The following is a 23,256-nucleotide window of genomic DNA, read 5'->3' as shown; positions in this document are numbered from 1 at the left end:
TTCTCAACATGACGTCACTTGATTGGCAGCCCGACTAACTGCGCATAAAACGGTTTTACCACTTGAGTACACGGATGTGAGCCAGGTCTGTCTATTCCGAACGCGACCATGGCAAGAAGGTAAGCAAAATGAGACTTACAAATTGAAAAAAAAGCATTTCTGTCTTTAACTTTTACGTCGTTTTGAAACTTTATTGACTCTAAATATGAACTTATTTCATGTAAACAAACCTGTGGGCTGCAAGGATACGCTCAGTAACTGGCGTGCTCCTGGTCGCAGTGGAACAAGTTTTGTTTCATGCTTTTTTTTTTTTTTTTTTTTTTTTTTTTTTTTTTTTTGCACTTCCTCTTGCAAAAAGAAGTGCACAGCTGTACAATGGATGGCATCGAATTTATGAAGAGTTAGTTGGTGTGTTTGCTGTGTGAAGGTCTGCTGGTGATTAGTGGTTACACAAGAGACAAAAAAACAAGAGTCAATACAACACTTATCCACCCCCGTCAAAAAAAGAACGGGGCTATTATGTAAAAACGGAAACTATATTTTGATGATTTGTTGGGTAATCCGTTAGTTATAAACACGCAAAGGAAACTACATTAACCCTCAGAGAAAACAATTGTATTAAAAAAAATATTGTTGAGATAGAATGTTGGGGAAATTTATTTTTTCAAGCTAAAAAACAATTTCACATGTATAAAGTGGCAAGATGAGAAAAACTATATTTACATTTTTTGTGAGAAAAGTTATGTCAAGAAAGTAATTTTTCCCTTAATACAACCCATTTCATGCGAATAAAGTTACTCCAGAAAAAAAACTAACAAAGTTGTATTTTGTGAAGAAAGTCTTGCATTACAAGAAAAAGTTCAATGTTAGGAAATAGTCTAATAAAGTTGTAATATTACCAGAAAGGTCATACTTAAAAAGTCTTACTTTTAAAAAAACAAACTTATTATAGTCACAATATTACAAGAAAAAGTTGTAATGTTACAAAAACAGTTGAATAAAGTCGTAAATATTACAAGAAGTCTTATTTTAAAAACAGTTTAAATTCTTAGAATAGTTGTAATATATTAGATGTAAAAGTTGGAAAGTCAGATATTTACGATAGATGTCATTTCATGCGAATAGTCATAATTTGTGAGAAAAGTTGCATTTTTTTAGAAAGAAACATGAAGTCAGACAATAATAGAAAAAGTTGTAATGAAAGAGAAGAGTAGCACCCCCCTTAAAAAAAAATAAAAAAATTCATCCAAATAGTCATACCTTTCCGAGAGAATTTTTTTTTAATATTGTAAAAGTCAGATTTATTTCCAAGTAACTTTACAAAAGTAAAATTGTTATCAGAAAACAAAATAATTACAAGTGAATGAAGAATTTTCATTCTGCCAACATTTAGTTACAAAGTCAACTTTCATTTTTTCAGTCAAGTGGCCAGTCAGGAGCTGTCTGATGTGCTAAATGAACTGTGGCGCCTGGACGTCAACCGTCTCAAGCCGGGCACCGATTACATCATTGCCCCTCAGGTGAGTACGCCCTAAATTTATCACCTGTCAACAACAAGACATTAATAAATCTTGTGTCGTGTATAACAAGTTCATTCACAATAGTGTGTGTCTGCTTGGTAACGTTACTTCTTTCATGTGTAGGCAATTGCAGCTCAGCCCTTTCCTATATTTTGCAGTAAGTTCCATGTCCTGTTCCGTGGTTGTCATTGTCAGGGGCGAGCCGGCTACGTGGCTCAGGGCAGCAACTATGCCAGGGACCGGGCCAGGGCGCCGCTCTTCAAGTACGTCGATGAGGACAAACTGAAGAACATAGAGACATACGCACGTACGTCTTTTTTTTCTCAAAACAATTCTTAAATGTACAGGGAAAATTATTAGGAATACTTTAACACTCATAAGTGTAAAACAAGCTAACCACTGCAAAATGAAAATAAAATAAAGTAAAGCTACTCAATCGTTTGAGACGCTTGACTATGGAGAGAGAACAGGGAGGTGTTTTCATAGCAATGCTGTCACCTAGTGGTGTTTAATAGGTTGTCCTTTGTCTAAAAAGTTGCTCGGATGAGAGTCCCATCATTGGAACTAAAAACAGGTAGTATACAAACCTAGCAAAATAAAAGTAGTAACAGCACAAACAGATGAACTCAAATGCACATCACCAGTCAGAGAAGATCAAACTTTAATTCCTTTGTTCTAGAAAAGATGGCCAATACCAGCTCCGGCTGAGAGTTCCATCAAGGGAACGAAATCCAAAAGGAAGTAGAAAGCTGACCAAATCGAATGAGTTACACAAGTGTACTCAAATGCGCAACACGGTTTGCAGAAGATCCAAATCAAAGTCTTTGTTCTCAAAATGTTGGTCAATACCAGTGCTGCTGGGAGACCTATTGAGGGAACGTGCACAAAAACAGGAAGTCAAAACCTACCAAAATAAAACCAGTGACAGCGCAAACAAATAGACTCAAATGCAAGATGCCAACAACAGATCCAAATCAGTCCTTGGGTTTCAAAAAGTTCATCAATACCAGCTCTGGCTAAAACAACACCAAATAGAAACCCACCAAAATAAAAGTAACAGCAGATGGATTCAAGCACACCGCACCAGTCGCAGAAGAGTCAAATCAAAATACTTTGTTCACCAAAAGTTGCCCAATACCAGCCCGACTGACAGTCCTATCGAGGGAACGGGAACAAAAACAGGAAGTAAAACAAACAAAATATATACAGTAAGAGCACAAACAAACTTAAATGCACGACAACAGTCACATGTGATCCAAATGAAAAGTTCCTATGTTGACAAAATGCTGGTCAACACTGGCCAGAAGAGAGTTCTATCAAGGAAACAAAAACTGGCAGTCGAAACCTAGAATAAAGTCAAACTACTCACCCGTTAAAATCACCTGATCAGGTCGAGGGAACAGGAAGACTTGAACACCTAATGGTATTAAAGAGATACTGCTGGAAGACATAAGTGTAATGTATTTAAATTGTATTTATGTTAGAAGAGCATATGTTAGCATTCTTGTATATAATTGGGCTTGAATTGTGTCGCTGGGCAGCTAAAGTTTAATATCCTGATCTGTGTGAACGGCAGACTTCATCAACTTGCTGGACAACTACGAGATGTCGACGGGCGTGTCAGAATCGGTGACCCACGAGGAGCTTCAGGAGAATTGCAAGTTCCTGGACGCCGTCCTTGAGACGGACGTCATGAAGGTGGGAAGGTGGAGCGGTGACGATATGACAACAAGAGCGCTGAGAGAGAGAGAGAGAGAGAAGTAAGCATGTGTTGTTGTTTTGCGCTGACAGTGCGCTCACCAGTATCTGGTCAAGAAAAGGCAGTCGTCAACGGACGTGGCGAGCTTCAAAAAGCAACTCTACGACATCTGGTTCCGTCTGTACCACCGTGACAGGAGCGGAGGGTGAGTTTTTGTCCCAGTACCATCGGGGAGTAATGTTATTAACTCACGTGTTAACATTCTTAACTGTCATACAAGCGTAAAAAGAAGTTACCCGCAGGCTAGGCTTGCATAGCAGTCTACATATTCACTCATTCAAACAGATAAACCCCAATGAGTCCAGACGAGAGTCCTATAAACAAAAAGGAGAAAAAAACCTACAGAAATAAAACAGATGCAAATGCAGAGCGATACTGTCACCTAGCGCGTTAAAATTGCTCGTCCTTTGTTCACAAATAAGCGTCCATACCTGCTACAGATGAGAGTCGCATCAAAGTACGAAAATAAAAAGGAAGTAAAAGCTTGCCAAAATAAAATTTGTATCAACACAAACAGATGGCTTCAAATGCAGGTCACCAGTTACAGAAGATCGTTGCTCGAACAAAACATCAGGAAGTAGAAACCAGTCAAAATAAATGTTCAGTAAATGCCGATAAAATCAAAAGCACCGTGCCAGTAAAAAAAGATCCAAATCAGTCATTTGTTCACAAAAAGTAGGTAATACCGGCTCTGGTTGAGTCCAATCAAATGAACAAAATACAGCATGTAGAAACTTGGACAATAAAAGTAGTTACCACAGATGAACTCAAATGTACCACACCAACTGCAGAAGATCCAAGTCAAAGTTCTTTGTTCTCAAAGTTTGTCAAGTTTGTTTCTCTGGATGAGAGGGAGTCAAACGGGAAGTGGCAGCCTGGCGAAATGGAATTAGTGACGACACAAACAGAAGGCTTTAAACGCATGTCACCAGTCACAGAAGATAAAAAAATCATACTCTATGGTTCACCAAAAGCTGAAAAGCTCAAATCAAATGCACCACACCAGTCACTAAAAGGCAAATCAAAGTCCTTTGTCGACTAAAAGCTGGTCAATACCATTCTGGCTAAGGGGACCTAATAAAAAACAAAAACAAAAAAAAAACAAATAGTAAGTAAAAACCATTCAAATTAAAAGTGGTACAGTAACTGCACTTGTACTCATAAGCGTCACACTAGCTGCAGAACATTTAAATCAAATGTCAGTGGTTCACAAAACGTTAGTCAATACTATTTCCAGCTGAAAATTCTATCGACAGGCTATAAACCTACCTAAATAAAATGAGTAAAAAGAAACGCAATGACTGAAATGCACGGCACCAATCACAGGAGACCCAAGTCCTAGTCCTTTGTTCACAAAAAGTTAGTCGGTACCATCTCCAGCTTGGCGTCCGATCAAAAGAACAAAAAGCAATTTAGGATAGCCACGCTTCTTCTGTTATCTTGTGATCATTTGCTGCTGGCTTAAATGAGGTACGGTGTGGTTCCGTGCAGGGAGGACTCGTGCGGGTTTGAGCACGTGTTCGTGGGCGAGACTAAGCAGGGCCAGGAGATTACGGGCCTTCACAACTGGGTACAGTTCTACTTACAGGAGAAGCACGGCCACATCGACTACAAAGGCTACAAAGCTAGGGACAACAAAGACACCGTAAGACAACCGCATCAACGCCGTAGCGACCGGGCGCTTCCGTTGACTGACGTGAAGTCGTCTTGCTCGTTCTTTTTCTGCAGCCCGACGAGGATGACCACGTGCTCAACCTGCAGTTCAGCTGGAAGGGCCTGGTCAAACCCGTGGGCGGGTCCTTCGTGGGGGTCAGCCCCGAGTTGGAGGTGGCGCTGTTCACCATCGTCTTCCTGATGTCCGGTGACAAGAGCACCACGCTGGAGGTGAAGGTGGACGAGTATGTGCTGGAACTGGTGGTCTACAGACACGGACGCTCCATCGGCTCGTCCTACCCAAAGCTCCTCAGTAGCAACCACAGTGACTTGTAGCTTGTTTTTGTTACAAAATCGATTACTTTCGTTTTCTCCCCCCCCCCCTCAAAATTGTACACAAAATACATAAAGTACCCTGTTTACAAAAACTTAATTGACACCGGCTACAACTGAGAGTCCAATCAAGGGAACAAATACAGTAAATAGAAAACTACCAAAAAACAAGCAGTAACAGCACAAACAAATGTACTCCAATGCACCATGCTAGTCACAGAAGATCAAAATCAAAACTGCTTTGTTCACAAAAAGTTGGTTAATACCGGCCTCTGATGAGTGTCAAATCAAGGGAGAAAACTACCAAAATATAAACAGTAACACCACAAACTGACTGAAATGCACGATACCAGTCACAGGTTATCCAAATAATGTGCTTTGTTCACAAACAGTTGGTCAATAGTGGCTCCGAATAAGTCCAACAACAGGAAGTAGGAAACTCACAAAATACAAGTACAGTGGGAAAAGCACAAACTGACTCATATGCACCCTGCCACTTATCGTCCTTTAGCTTGGCGTGCTTACATGCTTAATAGTTAGCCACAATGCTATCAGACACAGGCTCTTTACATTACTATTTGCTTGCCAAAATCAACTTGTTTAAATTACCTACTTAGTAAATGTATTGATCATATTGTACCGAGCAGCTTGTTCGTTTGTTATGTTGCAATAAATTCCAGTTCCTGCTGTTTTTATAGACAAGAAGCATTTTAAGCATTGTATCACGATAAGAAGATAAGCACTGCATCATAAAACTAAAGTGACTCACTGGTCCTGCATTTGTCACTTGTTTTTCCTCAAATTAAGTCAAACGACAAAATCAATAAGGACATGACAGAAGTAACAGAGAAAAATCAAGTTTTATTGTTTGTTTTTTTTTTAAAGATGGCTCACTATTAAATGTAAATGAAATTAACATCTGTGACCTTTATAAACAAACGTGAACATGCTTTATTATACAATGACGACTTATGATAGTTTCCATGTGCATGCGAGCATTGGAATGACACAGCTGTCACTTTACAGGCTTTATTTGACAAAATAATATGGCTTCTTTTTGGACTAAGGTTAATATAATGGCGCGTGTCGTTAGCGCCTCACAGCAGCAATACAAATTTCACACCATCTATTTTTGTTATTGTTCTAAATCAAGGGTATAAATTAGTGCTAATGAGTTAGAGATTTCTTTTGTGCGCTTTCAGGCGTAAACGACACGGATGTCTGTCCTACAGTGGGACCTCCTTTTGGGCTCAGCCATCACACAAGTGTGAAAAGAAGTTGCCACTATAAAGTAAAACCACTTTATGACACCTAGCCTGACTGATGTGCAACAGTATATATCATTAGCCACATGCTATTTCTGTTAGCATCTCCTTGTAAAATTGTTTGAAATATGTCATTAACTGTAGTTCTCATATTGCATAATAGAAGTTAAAGCCATATGGTTAGCCTTAGCCTAATAGCGTAATTGCCCAAGTCATTTTTAACTTACTGCCACAATAGCAATTAAAAAAAATGCCAACGTGCTTTGCTAAAATTGTGTTTTTTCTTGTCTGCGTAGACTCCCAGTCACGGTACTCCATAATTGGACTTGTTTGGATAATTTGTTGGGTTTTTCTCTTGTTTCCAAAAAACATTCAAAATGACTTGGGCAACTATGCTATGTAAATGGCTAACAACATTCCAAAATGGATTAAATTCACCCCCCCCCCCCCCCCCCCCCCCCCCGAAAAGAATTCTACACAAAAAACAGCATCAAATCAAAGAGACAATGCACATCTTCACATTATTTATTTATTTTTTTAACTAATTTAGTCAAAATATAATATTTTAAATAAAGCTTACAACAAGTGCATCCTGTGTGGGCTCACCAGGTTCCCTGCCACTACAATCTCAGCTATATGCAAATTATGTTAAATTTAATCATTTGAAATTGTACCACTTTAGGAAAGTTCCACTGTAATAAAATCAGTTTATTTGAAGGGTTTACATTTCTTTTAATCTGAAAAGTGAAAATGTTTCCTGTTGGATGGTTATTTCCGCACTTTTTCTTTTTCCACTGATTCCCTTCTGTGGTGACATCACCAAAAGCAACAACAAAAAACCAAAACTGATGCACACTGAACTCAAACCTCACAAGATTTGCCGACTTCACGCATGACGACGATTTGAACATTTAGACTTACGAGGTTCCACTGTCAGCTTTCTGCAGGGTTTAGTTTCGCTATGATTGTTTGTATGCGGAAAAATAAGATGAGTGCCAATATATTATTTTGAGACTTGTCTATAAATAGCTTGGAATTATTTGTATTTATTTTTTTACAGCAACGTGGATTACTTTGGTATATTACTGCATAGACGCCACTTGAGCTTATAGTCTTTAATGTGAGATGAGGTCACACGCTCGACCAGCAGATGTTGCTGTCAAACGCCTTATGACTGACCTGGCAAAGTAGCTAGTAGCTAGCTAGTAGTAGCCAATGTCCAAACTTTTTTTTTTTTTTTTTTTTTTTTAAGAGGTCTGAGAGGACAGGGGGGGAAGACACCTCCTGAGTGTGCTTGGTCGCCTTCTACCTGCACATCCACATAGCGTGATGAAGCTAAGTAGCGTAGCATCATGGCAGACTTGGTGGTGTCCTTTAGGTCTTGAATGTCTAGATAAGAAGCTTGGGGAGAAAATATCAGACGATGAGAAGCAGTGTTGAAGGAAACAAGTGGCAGTGTCGAGGGCACGTACCTGCGACCGCTCCACCACCAGCCAGCGCTCTGTGCTCGCCTGCATGTCCTGCCCGCCTAGTGGCTCGCGGAGGCGGACGCGGACTTCCACGCGACCGCCGGTGGGCTTGCGGCCATCCATCACCTGATAGGGAAGTGACTATTTAAATTAAAAAATAAATATTACACATTTTTTTCCACACAATTTACAACAGTTCCCAGGCAACGTAATAACATGTCTGTGGCATGCTTTTGTCAAATACCCCAAGGATCCATTGGTGGATGCAGCATTTCATCACCAAGCCACCGAATTACATTTGTCCCTTGTCAAGATTTCCTTGGTTGTTCAATTTCACACTTGATGAATGGGCAGGCTATCCAGAGACCCAACTATTTGTATACAAGCTACAAGCCATTAAAAGTGACTTTTCTACAATAGGTCCCTTTAAACACAAAGTCGTCATGACAGGTCACGGCTTTACCTCGACGATCTCCCTGATTTCACTGTGGGACTCCAGCTGCTCCAACTTCACGTGCGCCATCCCGATAGGCTTGTCGCTCCGCAGGAAGCCACTTTGCATCACACACACACACACGCACAGGAAATGTTAGTGGAACGAGCGTAGCGTCAAAGGTCATTGTTACATCAGCTGGTGGTGCTTTTGTTTTGGTAGAATTTTATTTTGTGTTTGGGTGCCAGTCCTTTGATAGGTCTCATCTGGAGATGGTATTGAGAAACTTTGGAGAACAAAAAAGGCTTTGTTTCTGATCTTCTGTGATCAATGTGTGCATTTTGACTCCATTAGTTTCAATTGTTACAGCCTTTGTTTTAATAGGCTTCTACTTCCTGTTTTTGTTCCTCTTCTCTTGATAGGACTCCTACTTTTCTCAACAAATGGCTTTGATTTGGATTGTTTGTGACACCAATGATTTGTGCTCTTCTAGGCTTCTTTCTGTTTTTGTTCTTGTTACCTTGAAGAGTCAGTAGTGACTAGCTTTTTTGGAACAAAAGGACTTTGATTTGGATGTTATGTGACTGGTGTCATACATTTGGCTCCAATGATTTATGCTTTTACTTTGGTTGGTTTCTACTTCCAGTGTTTTGTTCCTGTTCCCTTGATAGAAATAGAATCCCAAGCCATTACTGGCAAACGTTTTGTTCATATGTTTGTGCCGTTACTGCTTTAATGTTGGCAGGTTTCTACAACCTGTTTTTGTGTCTGTTCCCTTAATAGGAATCCTATCCAGAGCTGGTATTAACCAAGTTTCTGTGAAAAAGCGACTTGTTTTCACACATTCCAGTCCATCTCCTTGAGTGAATATGCAGACTGCTGCATTAACATCTCTGGCTAACTTTCTAGCTGCTGCACAAGACTCACCCCTTGTGCAACAGCTCCAGCTTGAGCCCTTTGGACGCCACCACTCTCCTGAAGCCGCGGTGGCTGCGGTTGATTGACAGGCTGAAGCTCTGGTTGTACTCTAGTCCAAGACAAAGAGGTTGCAGGTGTGGGTAATTTAGTTTTTAGGGAGTGAACACATACGAAGAGTCTCACCTGGACAGTTTGTGTTCTTGATGACGTTTGTTTTGTGTCTCTGCGGCTGCTCCTGGAAGCATAAACGGCAAACAGATGAGAAAAGTCCAAGGAGGAAATGATGAATATCTGAGCTGGCTCGCTCACCGTGCTGGGGTAGGGGAAGTCAAACTTTACATAAGCGTCAAGGTCGTTTGTTTGGATGCCTGCAGAGAGACGTGTCACACGCTTTCTTCAACAACCTATTTGTGTGTGTGTGTGTGTGTACATATATTTTAGTTATTCATTTATTTATTGTGTACGTGTACCACTGGGAGCAGGGAGATTCATCCCTTTCACGATAACCACCACCATCTCTGTGCTGCTGAGATCTGGGAACATCCTATGAGAATTGAAACATGGCATAGGTCTGCCTATCAATATGTAGCAGCTACCGACACATAGCATTTACAGAAACGTAGCAGCATGAAGCTCTGGCGGCTATCAAGGTGGAGGAGCTTTTAAGATAGCAGGTATGTAGCAGATATAATGCAGGATGTAGCAGCTCACGACACATAGCAGCTATAAATGGCGAGCTGCTATCAAGATGTTTTTAAGATGTAGCTGACAGTTACCATTTAATACTTAGAAGACACTGATATGTGGAAGCTAACGATATGTAACAGCCCTCAAGAGGTAGCAGCTATCAATATGGATCAGTTGAATGTTTGCCCACCTGACCGTGTGGAAGGTTCTGTCCTCAAAGTGATGTTTGGGGGGAGCCAGCCCCTTGGCTTGAGATGCCTTTAGGACCTCAATACTCTTTTTACACGACTCTGCCATCTTCTCGAACCTGATGCAGACAAAAAAATAAATAAACATGTTTATCCAGTAGAGAAGAGTGTCCTAATTGTTACTCCTTACTTGGTGGTCTCCGTGACGTTCCCCAGATGGGTGAACTGCTTGGAGTATGTCAAACATTTCTAACAGGAGACATAAAAGCGGTACAAAATGGTGCCAAACAGAGCAAGTGAAGGGACGGTTCATAGTCAAGCGCTACCTCGCGCTGCTCTTTGAGGATCTTGGCCAGCTGCGTGTAGAGTTGCTCAGCCTTTTCAGAGAGTCCGACGTCGCTGTGGTGTACCAGGACAAAATCGTCGTCCTCGTCACCGGGGGGCGACGGCACCTGTCAGCCATATTCTTGTTCAGACATTTTTAACTCAAGTCGATACAGGCGCTATTAGTAGCTTCTCACCGTGCTGATGTCCACGGCTTTGCCACTGCGCGCTGCCTCAGTCATGGCTTCCAGACCCTTGGCGGTGCGAAGGAAGCTCTTGGCCTGGACCATGTCGTTCTTCTGCTTGGCATGCAGCGCCGCCTTCATGTACTGCTTGCGTCGACCCTCCAGGAACGCCAGCTGCTGCGCCGCTGGAGAACCAAGAAGAATGAAAAAGTAGTAGAAGAAAAAGTAGAAGCAGACGAAAAAGTTGAAGTGGCCTATATGAATAAATAGTAGTAGTAATAGTAGAAGAAGCAGAAGTAAAAACACAATCAGTAGAAGTAGACCACGAAGTAGAAGTAGCCTACATGAATAAACAGTACAGTAGAAGAATATGAAGTAGGTAAAAACAGAAGAATCAGTAGAATTAGAAGTAGATGAAGAAGTAGAAGTACTAGAAGAAGACGAAGTAGTACTAGTCAAGAAAGTAGCGGTTGAAAAATAGAAGTACATGTAGTAGAAGTACACGAAAAAGTAGAAGTAAAAGTACATGTACAAATAAAAGTAGAAGTAGACCTACAGTAGTAGTGTAAAAGTTATGCATAATTTGACGTAGAAGTGGAATTACAAAAAGTAGAAGTACAAGCAGAAGTACTAGACGAAGAAGTTGGAGAAGTAAAAGTAGTCGTAGAAGAAAAGTAAAAATAATTTAAGTAGAAGTAGTACAAGAAGTAGTTGAAGAAGTACAAGTAGTCAAAGAAGTAGAAGTAGAAGATGAGGGATTACAAGTAGAAGTAGTAGTAGTGGTTGCTGGACCCCCTGCAGTTTGCCTACCGAGCGAACAGGTCTGCGGATGATGCAGTCAACATGGGACTGCACTTCATCCGAGAACATCTCGACAGTGCAGGGACCTACGCGAGGATCCTGTTTGTGGACTTCAGCTCAGCGTTCAAGACCATCATCCCTGAACTCCTTTCATCCAAGCTTCTCCAGTTCAGCGTCTCATCTGCCATCTGCCAGTGAATTTACAGCTTCCTGGCGGGCAGGATACAGCAGGTGAGGCTGGGAGAGACCACCTCATCCACACGCAGCATCAGCACTGGGGCGCCCCAAGGTTGTGTCCTCTCTCCCCTGCTCTTCTCTCTCTACACGAACGACTGCACCTCACCGCAAACTCTGTCAAACTCCTGAAGTTTGCAGATGCCACCACTGTCATCGGCCTCATCAAGGACGGTGACGAGTCTGCATATCGACAGGAAGCGGAGCGGCTGGAGCTGTGGTGCGGCCGACACAACCTGGAGCTGAACACGCTCAATACTGTAGAGATGATCGTGGACTTCAGGAGGCATCCTTCGCCACAGCTGCCCCTCACGCTGTCCAGCTGCCCTGTGTCAACCGTCGAGACCTTCAAGTTCCTGGGACTTACAGTCTCTCAGGACCTGAAGTGGGCGATCAACATCAACTCCGTCCTCAAAAAGGCGCAGCAGAGGATGTACTTCCTGCGGCTTCTGAGAAAGCACGGCCTGCCACCGGAGCTGCCGAGGCAGTTCTACACAGCGGTCATCGAATCAGTCCTGTGTTCTTCCATCACAGTCTGGTTTGGTGCTGCTACAAAAGAGGACAAACTCAGACTGCAACAGATTGTCGGTACACCCCTACCCACCCTTGAGGACTTCCACGCTGCCAGGACTAAGAGCGTGCAAAATCCTCTCGGACCCTCCACATCCCAGTCACCACCTCTTCCAGCTCCTTCCCTCAGGTAGGCGCTACCGATCAATGCAAACTAGAACTAGCAGACATTCCAACAGCTTCCTACAATTCCATTGCAACATGCTGCCAATTTATTTATTTTTTGTCTTGAGTTTGTTGTCACATTTCTGTCGGGCCAATTATACATTATTCGTGCACTCACTGTAGTAGTCTCGCCACGCTGCACTATTTGCATATCTGTTGTTGACCAATGCTGGCCACTCATGCCAGAGTAGCATCTGCACCACTTGCACACCGAATTGAGGAGTATCTGCAACATTTGCACAATCAACATTGTCCCAGATTATCGCACTAATAGTTACTTTAAACTGAATACATTCCTTGAAGTAATGACCTTTGCACAATGGTCATTGCACCGGACTTTTGCTATATTACTCATTCAAACTTCTCTAAGTGCTTTTTGCACAATTGTAAAAAAAATAAATAAATAAATTGCACCGGCATTGTTCTCTGTCAATTGACTGTCTGTTGTCATACTAGAGCGCCTCCAACTACCGGAGACAAATTCCTTGTGTCCTTTGGACACACTTGGCAAATAAAGATGATTCTGATTCTGAAGAAGGAGAGGTAGACGAAGTCGTAGTAGAAGACGACGAAGAAGTTGAAGTAAAAGTAGATGAAGAAGTAGACGTAGTAAGAGTAGAATTACAAGAAGTAGAAGCATCAGAAGTAGCAGAAGTACAAGTAGAAGTAGAACCAGAAGTAAATAGACGAAAAGGACAAAGATTTCAAGAAGAAGTAATAGTAGTAGTTGTAGAAGTTTAACCAGCAGAAAGGACGCTGTGACTGCACTTGGTGCGACTGACCTGCAGGTGAGAGATCTTGGGGAGATGTTCTCTCCGGTGAAGCAGATGGAGATCTTCTCCGACCTCGAGACGGAGACGGGACACTCAGTGTACTCTTCTTTGTCTAGAAAACATACGGCAGGCGTTTGCCCCTTTCACTGCAAAATTGCGGCGTCAGAGCCACCATCGAAGGGAATGCATTTTCCGTCTTTGCCTTTTATACAGAACCCAGTGAATTTCCACAACTGTGTGCCCTTTCACACAGTGACACAGCATCCCACAATCAGATAGTTGACACCAGCGGGCGGTGTGACGAATGAAATAGTTGACAGTGAATAATACCCTTGCACATTTGCCACCCAGGTCCTGACATTTCCTTGCATTTTTTCTTTCATGTTGTTCTGTAAAAATGGCATCCACATGGTACAAAGTCGGCAATATTCTGCTTTCAGATATAGTATCAGAGACAGGACGTCGCCTTTATTAACGGTATTCCGTAATGCTGGGAAAGAGGTGTGACATTTAAAACCTGACACTCACTTATCCCACCCTGCTGTGTTGAAAGCCATTGTCACTGTCCGACAACTATTTTACACGTCAGCGATCCCATGTCAAAGGGCTGAGAGATTAATTCAAATGTAATCGTGATTTTGATTTTGGCTTCTCATGATCATAAAAACATAATCGAAGATGTACGATTAATGTGCCAATTGGTGTGGTGCATGTCTCCAAGTTCCTGCTTCGTAAAAGCACCTGAACGTATCAGTGTTATTCTGCCCTCCCAAAGTGTGCTTTAAGCTATTTATTGAGACCCCAGTTGGAGTTTACGGTATAACTACACACAACAAAAATAATTACACACATTGTATATTTAAATAGAGGACAGTATACTTTAAAAAAACGACATTTTAATGCTAGCACTCAATGAAAAAACGTACCAACTGGCGAGCTAAATTTGGCGTTATATCACGGGAGGGATTTACCTTTAAATAATAAATATGCACATACAAATGCTGTCGTAACACGTACACACAGGCAATATAACAATACTCACAGGCATATGTTCTTCCTAATCTGTGAAAAACTAGATAAATTAATAAAGCTCTAGTACAATGTTCTTCTTCTACTCTTTTTATCTTACTATAAGTGTGTCCATGCATGCAACTCAACACACTGCCCCTAAGAGGCACACACAGCAGGTATTTTATTTTGATTTATTGTTTTTTATTGCACTTATTTTAATATATTATGATTTGACTTGTTACTCATTTATTTTCTGGTTGTTCTTTTAAGTTAATATTTAAAGTTCAGTTTCGGTAGTTGAATTAACACAAAGTTTTGAAATCAATGAATAATCGTACATTAAGATCCCACTTTGCTGAGTTCTTAAAATTCACAAGTGGACTAGAATTTTTTTTTTGTTAGGACCTCTGAGTGAAAAAGACTTGAATAAAACAGCCCACCTCCACTTCCTTCTCCTCTTCTTCTTCTTCTTCTTCTTCATCTGCACTCGCAGCATCATCATCAGTGGCGGAGAGCTTTGAGGCGGCCTCCAGCGCAGCAACCAATCCTTGCTCGACCGTCGTCACCTTCTGGCCCGGGATGGGAGGAAAGCCTGTTCAAAAATTTAAAAAAATCCCTTGTAGTTCTTAAATGTTGCGGGACGACATTCCCGAGGCACCACTCGAGAATGGCACCTGGCGGAACGGGGAGCTCGTCAAAGTTGACTGTTTTTCCCGCTTTGTGAGATCGGATGGCGCTCTGGTATTGCTGGTGGAAGAGAAAGGTTTCGGTTAGAGTGTGTAAACAGATGTTGAGACGCATAAGAAGTGCGTTTGTAATTTGCACCTTGGCGATGCGGTCGTGCATGCGGGCCTTGCGCTCGTCTCCGCCGGCTTTGGCCTGAGCTGATGCCTCGGCATACTTGGTACGCCTCTGCTCCAGGGCCTCCAGCGCGTCCCTAGGAGCCGGCGGGGCTAACGGGCGGGACGACAACAGTCAGTTGGAACATTTGGGATTCACATTGTATTACTATTGTGTTATTACAGTACCTGGAGATTCTGCGGCCGGTTGGGAAACATGGGCATTTTGCTTGACCGATGTTGCGCTTCCACCTGCACATTCTGACACAAGAAGGAAGGAAAAAAATAGAAGTTTTTAAAATATGATTGGTATTAAATATATTAACGCTGATTTAACCAACCTGGTGATGGAGGAAGGCCGCTCAGGTCGACAGCTTGTCCTTGTTTCAAGGCCTCGATGACGGAATCGAACTTCTGCATCAAAACGGGTATAAAAAGGATGTCTTTAAGCCACAAGTGATAATATCAACAAAATAAGGACAGATGTGGAAAGCCCTTGTCAAGAATTTTATTTTGATATTTGTTGGTTATCTTGGAAGTGGGCGGCACGGTGGCCGACTGGTTAGAGCGTCAGCCTCACAGTTCTGAGGAGCGGGGGGGTTCAATCCCCGGTCCCGCCTGTGTGGAGTTTGCATGTTCTCCCCGTGCCTGCGTGGGTTTTCTCCAGGCACTCTGGTTTCCTCCCACATCCCAAAAACATGCATTAATTGGGGACTCTAAATTGCCCGTAGGTGTGAATGTGAGTGGGAATGTTGTTTGTTTGTATGTGCCCCGCGATTGGCTGGCAACCAGTTCAGGGTGTACCCCGTCTCCTGCCCGATGATAGCTGGGATAGCCTCCAGCACGCCCGCAACCCTAGTGAGGAGAAGCGGCTCAGAAAATGGATGGATGGATGGATCTTGGAAGTGTTAAACTGCTGAGAAATTATTGAGAAGTGGTGCCACCAAAAAAAAAAAAAAAAAGCATTAGAAGTGATTTCATCTTAATTTTAATTGAAAAGCACATTGGCAATTGCGTCATCATATTAGGTGATATGGACAAAATAATGACAGACGTTAAAAAGCCCTCCCCCAAGACGCTTCATTTGAGGTATGACTTGACTCGCAAATAATTTTTTTTACTCATTTGCTCAAGGGCAATCACCATTAACAAACACACAAATACACATTTACTTTCGCATTGGGTTAAGATGTGCACTAAACTTTACACATCCTACTCCTACTTCCTCTTTTCATTCATCCATTTCATTGGTAAATAATAGGCTTTACACGATAAGGATTTTTGGGGACGATCACCGAGTTTAAAAAAAACGATAACGATGATTTGACCTAACGGCAGCATGTTTACGTACAACCGTTCATGCTACCACTCGCTTGCTAGGCTACATAACATTTTGTTGCCTTCTTGCGAGCTGTATCGTATTAAAAGTATGCGATCATGCCTCAAACAAGCCTTAAACGAACGTCCTCTCCTGTCCTGAACACCGGTGACCACCAGCACACGTAGTTCCCCATTTTGTCCTTATAATACCGTCGGCACGCTGCACTCTTGTTGTCGTCGCCATGGTAACGAGTGTATCCGGTCGCATTTGAGTTGACAAGATAAAACCCAATGATCGTCAAAAACGGGATGCGCTGGTATCGGAATACAAGATTTTATTGCAGTAGTCTGACAGTGCAATTGTGAAAGAGCAAATTTGTCTTGTAGTCTGATCCGGGCATTACGTGTTGTCTGTCTCAGATGTGTTGTCTCTTCCAGACCGCCGACATGTTTTTTTAAAATCAATCCATCCATCCATTTTCTGAGCCGCTTCTCCTCACTAGGGTCGCAGGGCACATACAAACAAACAACCATCCGCACCCACATTCACACCTACGGGCAATTTAGAGTCTCCAATTAATGCATGTTTTTGGGATGTGGGAGGAAACCGGAGTGCCCGGAGAAAATCCACGCAGGCACGGGGAGAACATACAAACTCCACACAGGCGGGGCCGGGGATTGAACCCGGGTCCTCAGAACTGTGAGGCTGACGCTCTAACCAGTCGTGCACCGTGCCGCCTGTTTTTTTAAATATTTTTTTTTTTAAATAACTTCATTGGCCGTCAGCTATTTACAGTACTACGTCAAAAGACACACGACAAGGCTAAAAATAAACTAGCTTTTGGATTCAAATATACTGTGCACGCGGCAACGCAGAGTAAATATCTTTTGCGGAGCCGATCAATGACGTCATTGCTCGGATCGGCGAATTATGACATTAAAGCCGATCAGGCGAGCCGCATAAAATGCTAAATATCGGCCGATACCGATCAGCCAGATAAAATCGGTGTAAAGTCTAGTAAATAAGTAATTTCAGGCTAACTTGGGAGTTTAATAAGTGGTGAAAAGCATATTTTGGCGTATTTGTGTCATCATATGCAGTAAAATGGACAAAACAACAGATGTGGCAAACCCAATCCAAGACATTTGAGGCGTGACTCGATTTGGTTTGTCACAAATATGTTTTCCCCATTAGCATTTTTCACGATGATCCAAACTTCGTCTTGGTGGAGGTAACGACGAAGACGACAACAACAGTGCAACAAGCTCATTGGCTTCATTCAACTGCACATGCAACTTGTTTGCACTCACCTTGCTGGTCCTGAAGTAGACCATGGCTTGCTCCGCCTCTCCCGCTTTCTTGGCTGTAAGGGCAGCCATTTTGTATTCTCTTTGCCTTTGCAGCAACAACGCAGCCACGCGCTCGTTCGCTGTAACGGTAATGAAAAGCAGGTGTCACTTTGGTGAGGTCATTTTGATGCTAGTCGTGACTAGATTTAAGTTAGTTAAGTTTCCCATTCTAAGGTTACACCTCACAATTTTCCCTTTTGCCATCATTGGTATCCTTCTGTGGTGGTGACACCCAAAAGATTTACTTGATGGTGGAGTTACATGCACACGGAGTTGAAGTCTTGTGATTGGCCGATGTCTCATGTGATAGGTTTGATTTTTGAAGCATCTCATGGTTTCCCCAAAGCCCGGTTTGAACCTTTCTTACTAACTTTACTTTCGAGAAGTCCGCTAGCCTTTGGGTTTGGGTTGCAGCTCTGAACACATCTTACTGGACACCTAATTAGTTCTGAGAAGTACAGAGAACTTATAGTTCCTAGTACTTTGTGTGGAAATGATGCTCTTGCTCACAGGTTTGTTGCTTTGTTTATTTGAATCCACATAATACTGACCATCTGAATTTGTGGTTGGTGAGGGGTCCGCCTGCTCCTTTGAAGGGTGGGCCTGCTCTGGTGAAGGATCCGTTCGTTCCTGTGACGGTTCAACAGCGAGTGTTGGTGTGGAGACGGGCGAGTGCTGTTCTTTCTCCTCGCCGTTGGGCGTGATGGTCTCAGCAGGCGACGGGATGGTTGGTGCGGCACTCAGGTCGGCAATCGGGGCTCCGGTGGCGACCGGCGGAGGAATCTCCTCCTCGCTCACTTGGCGCCCTTTCTTCACTGTGGCCAGCATTGTCTCTAGTGTCTATAATGGCAGGAAAATGTGAGCCATTACCGCCACAACCTACCAGCGGGAATATATCAGAAGATTAGACTGGTTAGACTGTTAGATTCAGTCACCTTCAGCCCGCGCTCAAGCCGCCGGGCTTTGGCGCCCTCGCCCGCCGTCTTGGCGTTGTGTAGCGCCATCTTGTACATAGTGAGTCTCTCCTCCAACGTGTGCTCTATGCTGCCAGGCGCAGCCACCACCTCAGGGACGCTTATTTCCTGTCAACATGGGTAGTGGAAAGTGAATTCTGACAAAAAAAAAAGCTGATGATTTTTGCATTTGGAGGAAGAGGGGCATAGCGCATCTGCATCACAGTCCGAGTTCATATCTCCTGGAGTTTGCATGTTCTCACTGTCCGCCCGTTTCCTCACACAATCAGAAAAATGCATGTTAGGTTTATTAAAGACTCAAAATTGTCCATAGGTGTGAATATGAATGGTTGTTTGTCTACATGTGCCCTGCAATTAGTTGGCAACCAGTCCAGGATATACCACGCCTCTCGCCCGGAAGTCAGCTGGGATAGTCTCCAGCTCACCCGTGACTCAAATGAGGACAACCCTGTTTGAAAATGGATGGATGGGGCAGGGTGCCACCAAATGGTGCTTTGATCAAAATATTGAATTGTGAATTAAATTCTGAAATCATTTTAGTTGAATTAAAGAGTGCTTTATTTATTAAACTTGAATGAAGGTATAGTGGTGCTTGACTTCCAATTTTAATTTGCTCCATCACCACGCTCATAAGTCAAAACACTCTTATCGCAAATCATCTTTCCTCATTGACATGAACAGAAAAGCATGTTCTGTTCCATCGCCCCAAAAAACACCAAACTTTTTTGTTACGTGATTTTTAATATAAAACAATAGCCCTTAACAGCATTCCACTTTATAAAAACATACAGTAATAAAATAATTACAAAGAATACAAAGAATTTGTGGATCTTGATTTCATGATTCAATGCCCATTGACATTGTGCTCCTTCTGGTGGGTGCACCTTGGCCACATGGGGTCAGTAGAATTTTGACATACATAATACCAAAACAAAACAAAACAAAAAAAGTTTGCACAACTAAGTGACTCAGAAAGCTGTAGTAATATTTGTCAATTATCACAGAGGACAAAGAATATATGCCTGAGTATTATGACACTGTGTGTCTACAAGTGTTGCTGCACTATTTGTGTTGAAATATTCATTACTTAAGAGGTCATAACTACCGCAACGTAGATGCCAATATAATTAGCCCTACGGCCTTTTGCAGTTTGTAGCTGAATAGAGTTCCTCGTTCCTGAATAGCTGAATTTGGTAAATGATGTGGTTTGGTTAAATACACAACAACTAATTCTGTTTCATGTTTAAACATTAACTGGGAGTGGCAATAAATAGCCATTTTTGAAGACTTTCGCTTCTCGAAATACACTTGTAAGTCGATGTATTACTGTACCTAAAACGACTGAAAGGTTCAACTAAAGTGATTCCATGTTAAATCAAACAGTGTTTAGTGTACCTGCGGCGAAGGTTCGACGGCAGCTTCCGCAGACGAAGAAGAAACAGCCTCGTCCGCCACGCCGCCCTCCCCTACAACTTCCTGTAGCTCAGCCTGGCGGGAGAAAACAGAAAGCAGCCAATGAGAAGGCCACGTGAAGCACAACTTAAGCAATAGTCAAGGCAAAAAGGCCAACCAGAAGGTCTTCGTCGTCCTCCACATTGTCGTCGTCTTCATCTTCGTCCACGTCCCGCATGCACAAGTCAGCCATTTTGGCGATGTCCTCCATGGGCAGTGGACCTGTTGAACAAACAGTGTAAAATTAAAAGTAATATTCGGAGTGCAAATCGCACAACATTGACGACAACACCACGATACTGCCATACTTCATATGTTGGAAAAAAATTCATGTATCATGGTGTCGATCTAAAGAAATAAGGATAAACGCGAAGAGCCAAAACTGACATTATTAGATAATGGACAATAGCGGTTTCAGATGTTCCTGCATCGATACCGATGCATTATTAGAAATCCCTCTTGTAGTGCACACCTAACAACTCAACTGCACTATATAACGCAATGCAGGTTAAGTGGTGGTATTATGTTGTTTTAACTCACTTCTTCCCTTCTGTTTGTTTCTTCCACTTGCAACAGGGGCTTTGCCTCCAGTGATGGCAGCCAGTTCGGCTTCCAAGTCCGGGTCGTCCAAACCCTCTTCGGCCCCCATCGTCATCATGTCTTCGGGGTCCATGCCAACAAACAGGCCCATCTAGGCAGCAGGGAAAGAGCTGGGCTTCACAGGCTTTTGTAACAGGGGCTCTGCGTCACTCTTGTTGTTGTTGTTGTTGTTCTTCTTACCTGCTTGGCTGCGGCGGCGCCCCTGCCTTTGGGGAGCGGCTCTCTCCTCTTCCTGCCGAACATGTTAGTTGAAAGTTGCTCGTCAACGATATCCCGCTGAAACAAACTACAAGACACGACGAGGGCAAGTGTGAGTAAACTAGTCTTCCTTCAGGCCGGCCTCGCTGTTTGACAATTCAAATCATGTGAGCGGCTGTCAGGTGCCTCACCCCCCAAACACAAACACACACACTTGAGTGGTGACATTGTTACCCCAGCGGCTGGTCGTCCGCTTACTTACGAGCTTCCGCCAGTATCGGTGTATTCGTGAACAGACTAAAAAGAGAGCGGCGGTTTAGCGAGAATAACCAGCACTCTTTGATAACTGTCGAAGTTGAGTGTTTGACTTCTTCTTCTTCTTCTTGATTTCCGGCAGACTGGGCACGTTTAGTGCACTGCTGCTCCCTACTGATCAAGTGATGTACAACTATACCAGCGTTCACTTTAATGTAGTGCTAAAAGCTTATAGTTTTGTATACAACCCATTGTAGGGAATAAGAAAGAGAGGCTTTCTAAAGCAATAAATCATTTTGAGACATTTTGCCTAAAACGATTCACTACTTTGAAGCATTGGACACACTTAAAAAGAGCTTTATCTGTTGGCTAAGTCTGCATATTGCTGTTCAAAGGAAGCATTGACAAAGCTTCTTTCAAGGCTTTCATGTCTCACCGTTACATGTATGCCTACAGATTGGGAGGTCAATTTGCATTTAAAAAAATAATAATTCTTATTTGTATAAGTTATATCAAAGTGTGTCAACTCCAGGCCTGCAGGCCAAATCCAGCCCGCCTCATCATTTCATGTGGCCCGCGAAAGCAAATCAGGCGCAACTTCCATATTCTTGCTAAAATCTTCACCAAAATTTCAAGCACTTTTTGCTTACCAAACCCGTCTTTACACTAACTTGAAAAACAGCTGAACAAACTATTATCCTTGAATTCTGATTTAAAAACTAGTTATTCATCAATTTGTTGTGTCTATGTAATAAAATGAGGAGGCTATGAAACATTGATATGGTTTAATGGCCTTCTGAGAGAAACTGTAACTACAACGGAGCCCGCACTAAAAATGAATTTGACACCCCTGTTATATCAAAACCAAATTTATTCATTTAGCACTTTTTGTACATTCATTCATGGCGTTACCTCACACTTTTTGAGTTGGCTAACCTCATAGCCTTTTGAAAGGGAAAATGGACGTAAAATGCTTGTGAAACAGGGATATTGACTGTTAGTCGCTGGCAACTTTATCTGAGGCATTGATGAATAACTGTTTTATTTTTATCAAATGGTCGTTGGATGTCGTGTGTCACGCAATTGTCACAACATCAATGAGGTGTTTTTGCAGTATACATTATGTAAGCTATAAAACCAACAAGCCATCTATCTATATATGCAAATTTAAGTATGCATAGGCAGCGAGCACCACTGATTTGTATCTACGCTACAGCATCTCACTGTGCATCACTATATTAAAAAAAAAAAACTATTATAAATTTTATATTTTTCTATCCCCCTTAGGCTTGTTTGTTGAAAATTATAGAGATATGCTGTATCCAAAAAAAAAAAAAAAAAAGCTTGACACTGCTATTGTTTTTAATGAAAACTCACTACATCCTAGATCAATAAGTACCCTGAACAGATTTGTCCTTTCAACAGGATAACTTGGGTACGGTGTTATAAAATTTCCTTCCTTTGCCTCCAGTATCCCAGGACTATTACAATTGCTGAAATATAATGTATTTAATTTTACTGCGACACTCCAGGATAAGCGGTAGAAAATGGATGGATGGATGCGACACTTTTAGGTGTATTTCCTGTTTTTCTCAGACTGGTTTCAGCAAGATCATCTAACCCCACACTGTGCCCAGCCATCTCCATCCTTTAAATCATTATAAGAATTACACTGATGTTGAGTGCTTTACCTGCTCGCCCACTATTTTATCAGTTACTGTAATTTGTTCAGTGAACTTGTTCTTGTTCGTCTCGATTTTGACAGGCTAGGCGAAATTATGGCCCACTGCTGCCCTCATCAGTTTGTTACTCTTATTGCACCTTTAGCTGTCTTTATACAGGTATTTGTGATGGTTTATTCCAGTTGGGTGGAAGAAATGTAGTTTATTCTTTTGTTTGTGTCATATATTTTACATAATTTATTTTATCTTATACATTAGAAATTGTCAACCAACATGGTGGTATTGGGTTTGGTTTAGA

The 23,256-nt window shown here is 42.2% G+C and overlaps 2 protein-coding genes across 4 annotated transcripts; one reads left to right on the top strand and one right to left on the bottom strand.

Moving 5' to 3' along the window:
* si:dkey-222f8.3 (Poly(U)-specific endoribonuclease-C-like) lies at window positions 1-6,036 on the top strand. The gene is made up of 7 exons (XM_061798714.1): window positions 1-119; window positions 1,421-1,520; window positions 1,716-1,827; window positions 3,097-3,218; window positions 3,312-3,424; window positions 4,771-4,924; window positions 5,008-6,036. The coding sequence occupies exons 1-7, from the start codon at window positions 109-111 to the stop codon at window positions 5,266-5,268; spliced, it is 873 nt and encodes a 290-aa protein (XP_061654698.1). The 5' UTR covers window positions 1-108; the 3' UTR covers window positions 5,269-6,036.
* Window positions 6,037-7,039: 1,003 nt separating this feature from the next.
* On the bottom strand, window positions 7,040-21,437 carry cc2d1b (coiled-coil and C2 domain containing 1B). 3 transcript variants are annotated; one of them, XM_061798709.1, is made up of 25 exons: window positions 21,284-21,437; window positions 21,004-21,109; window positions 20,764-20,914; window positions 20,342-20,445; window positions 20,167-20,259; window positions 18,733-18,879; window positions 18,349-18,637; window positions 17,759-17,877; window positions 15,469-15,541; window positions 15,317-15,388; window positions 15,114-15,241; window positions 14,963-15,035; window positions 14,729-14,880; window positions 13,287-13,389; window positions 10,747-10,919; window positions 10,552-10,677; window positions 10,416-10,474; window positions 10,228-10,344; window positions 9,821-9,894; window positions 9,660-9,718; window positions 9,534-9,585; window positions 9,360-9,459; window positions 8,463-8,553; window positions 8,003-8,125; window positions 7,040-7,931 (listed from the first exon to the last, which is right to left on the bottom strand). In XM_061798709.1, exons 2-25 carry the CDS (start codon window positions 21,064-21,066, stop codon window positions 7,920-7,922), a joined length of 2,553 nt encoding a protein of 850 aa, XP_061654693.1. In that variant the 5' UTR covers window positions 21,067-21,109; window positions 21,284-21,437; the 3' UTR covers window positions 7,040-7,919. The 3 variants fall into 3 exon arrangements, with proteins under 3 accessions (XP_061654693.1, XP_061654694.1, XP_061654696.1); XM_061798710.1 differs by having other exon boundaries at window positions 21,280-21,427; XM_061798712.1 differs by having other exon boundaries at window positions 21,256-21,404.
* Window positions 21,438-23,256: the final 1,819 nt, after the last annotated feature.

The sequence above is a fragment of the Phyllopteryx taeniolatus genome, chromosome 14, assembly GCF_024500385.1.
Source record: "Phyllopteryx taeniolatus isolate TA_2022b chromosome 14, UOR_Ptae_1.2, whole genome shotgun sequence".
Classification (NCBI taxonomy): domain Eukaryota; kingdom Metazoa; phylum Chordata; class Actinopteri; order Syngnathiformes; family Syngnathidae; genus Phyllopteryx; species Phyllopteryx taeniolatus.
This window is presented reverse-complemented; position numbering and strand designations above follow the sequence as displayed.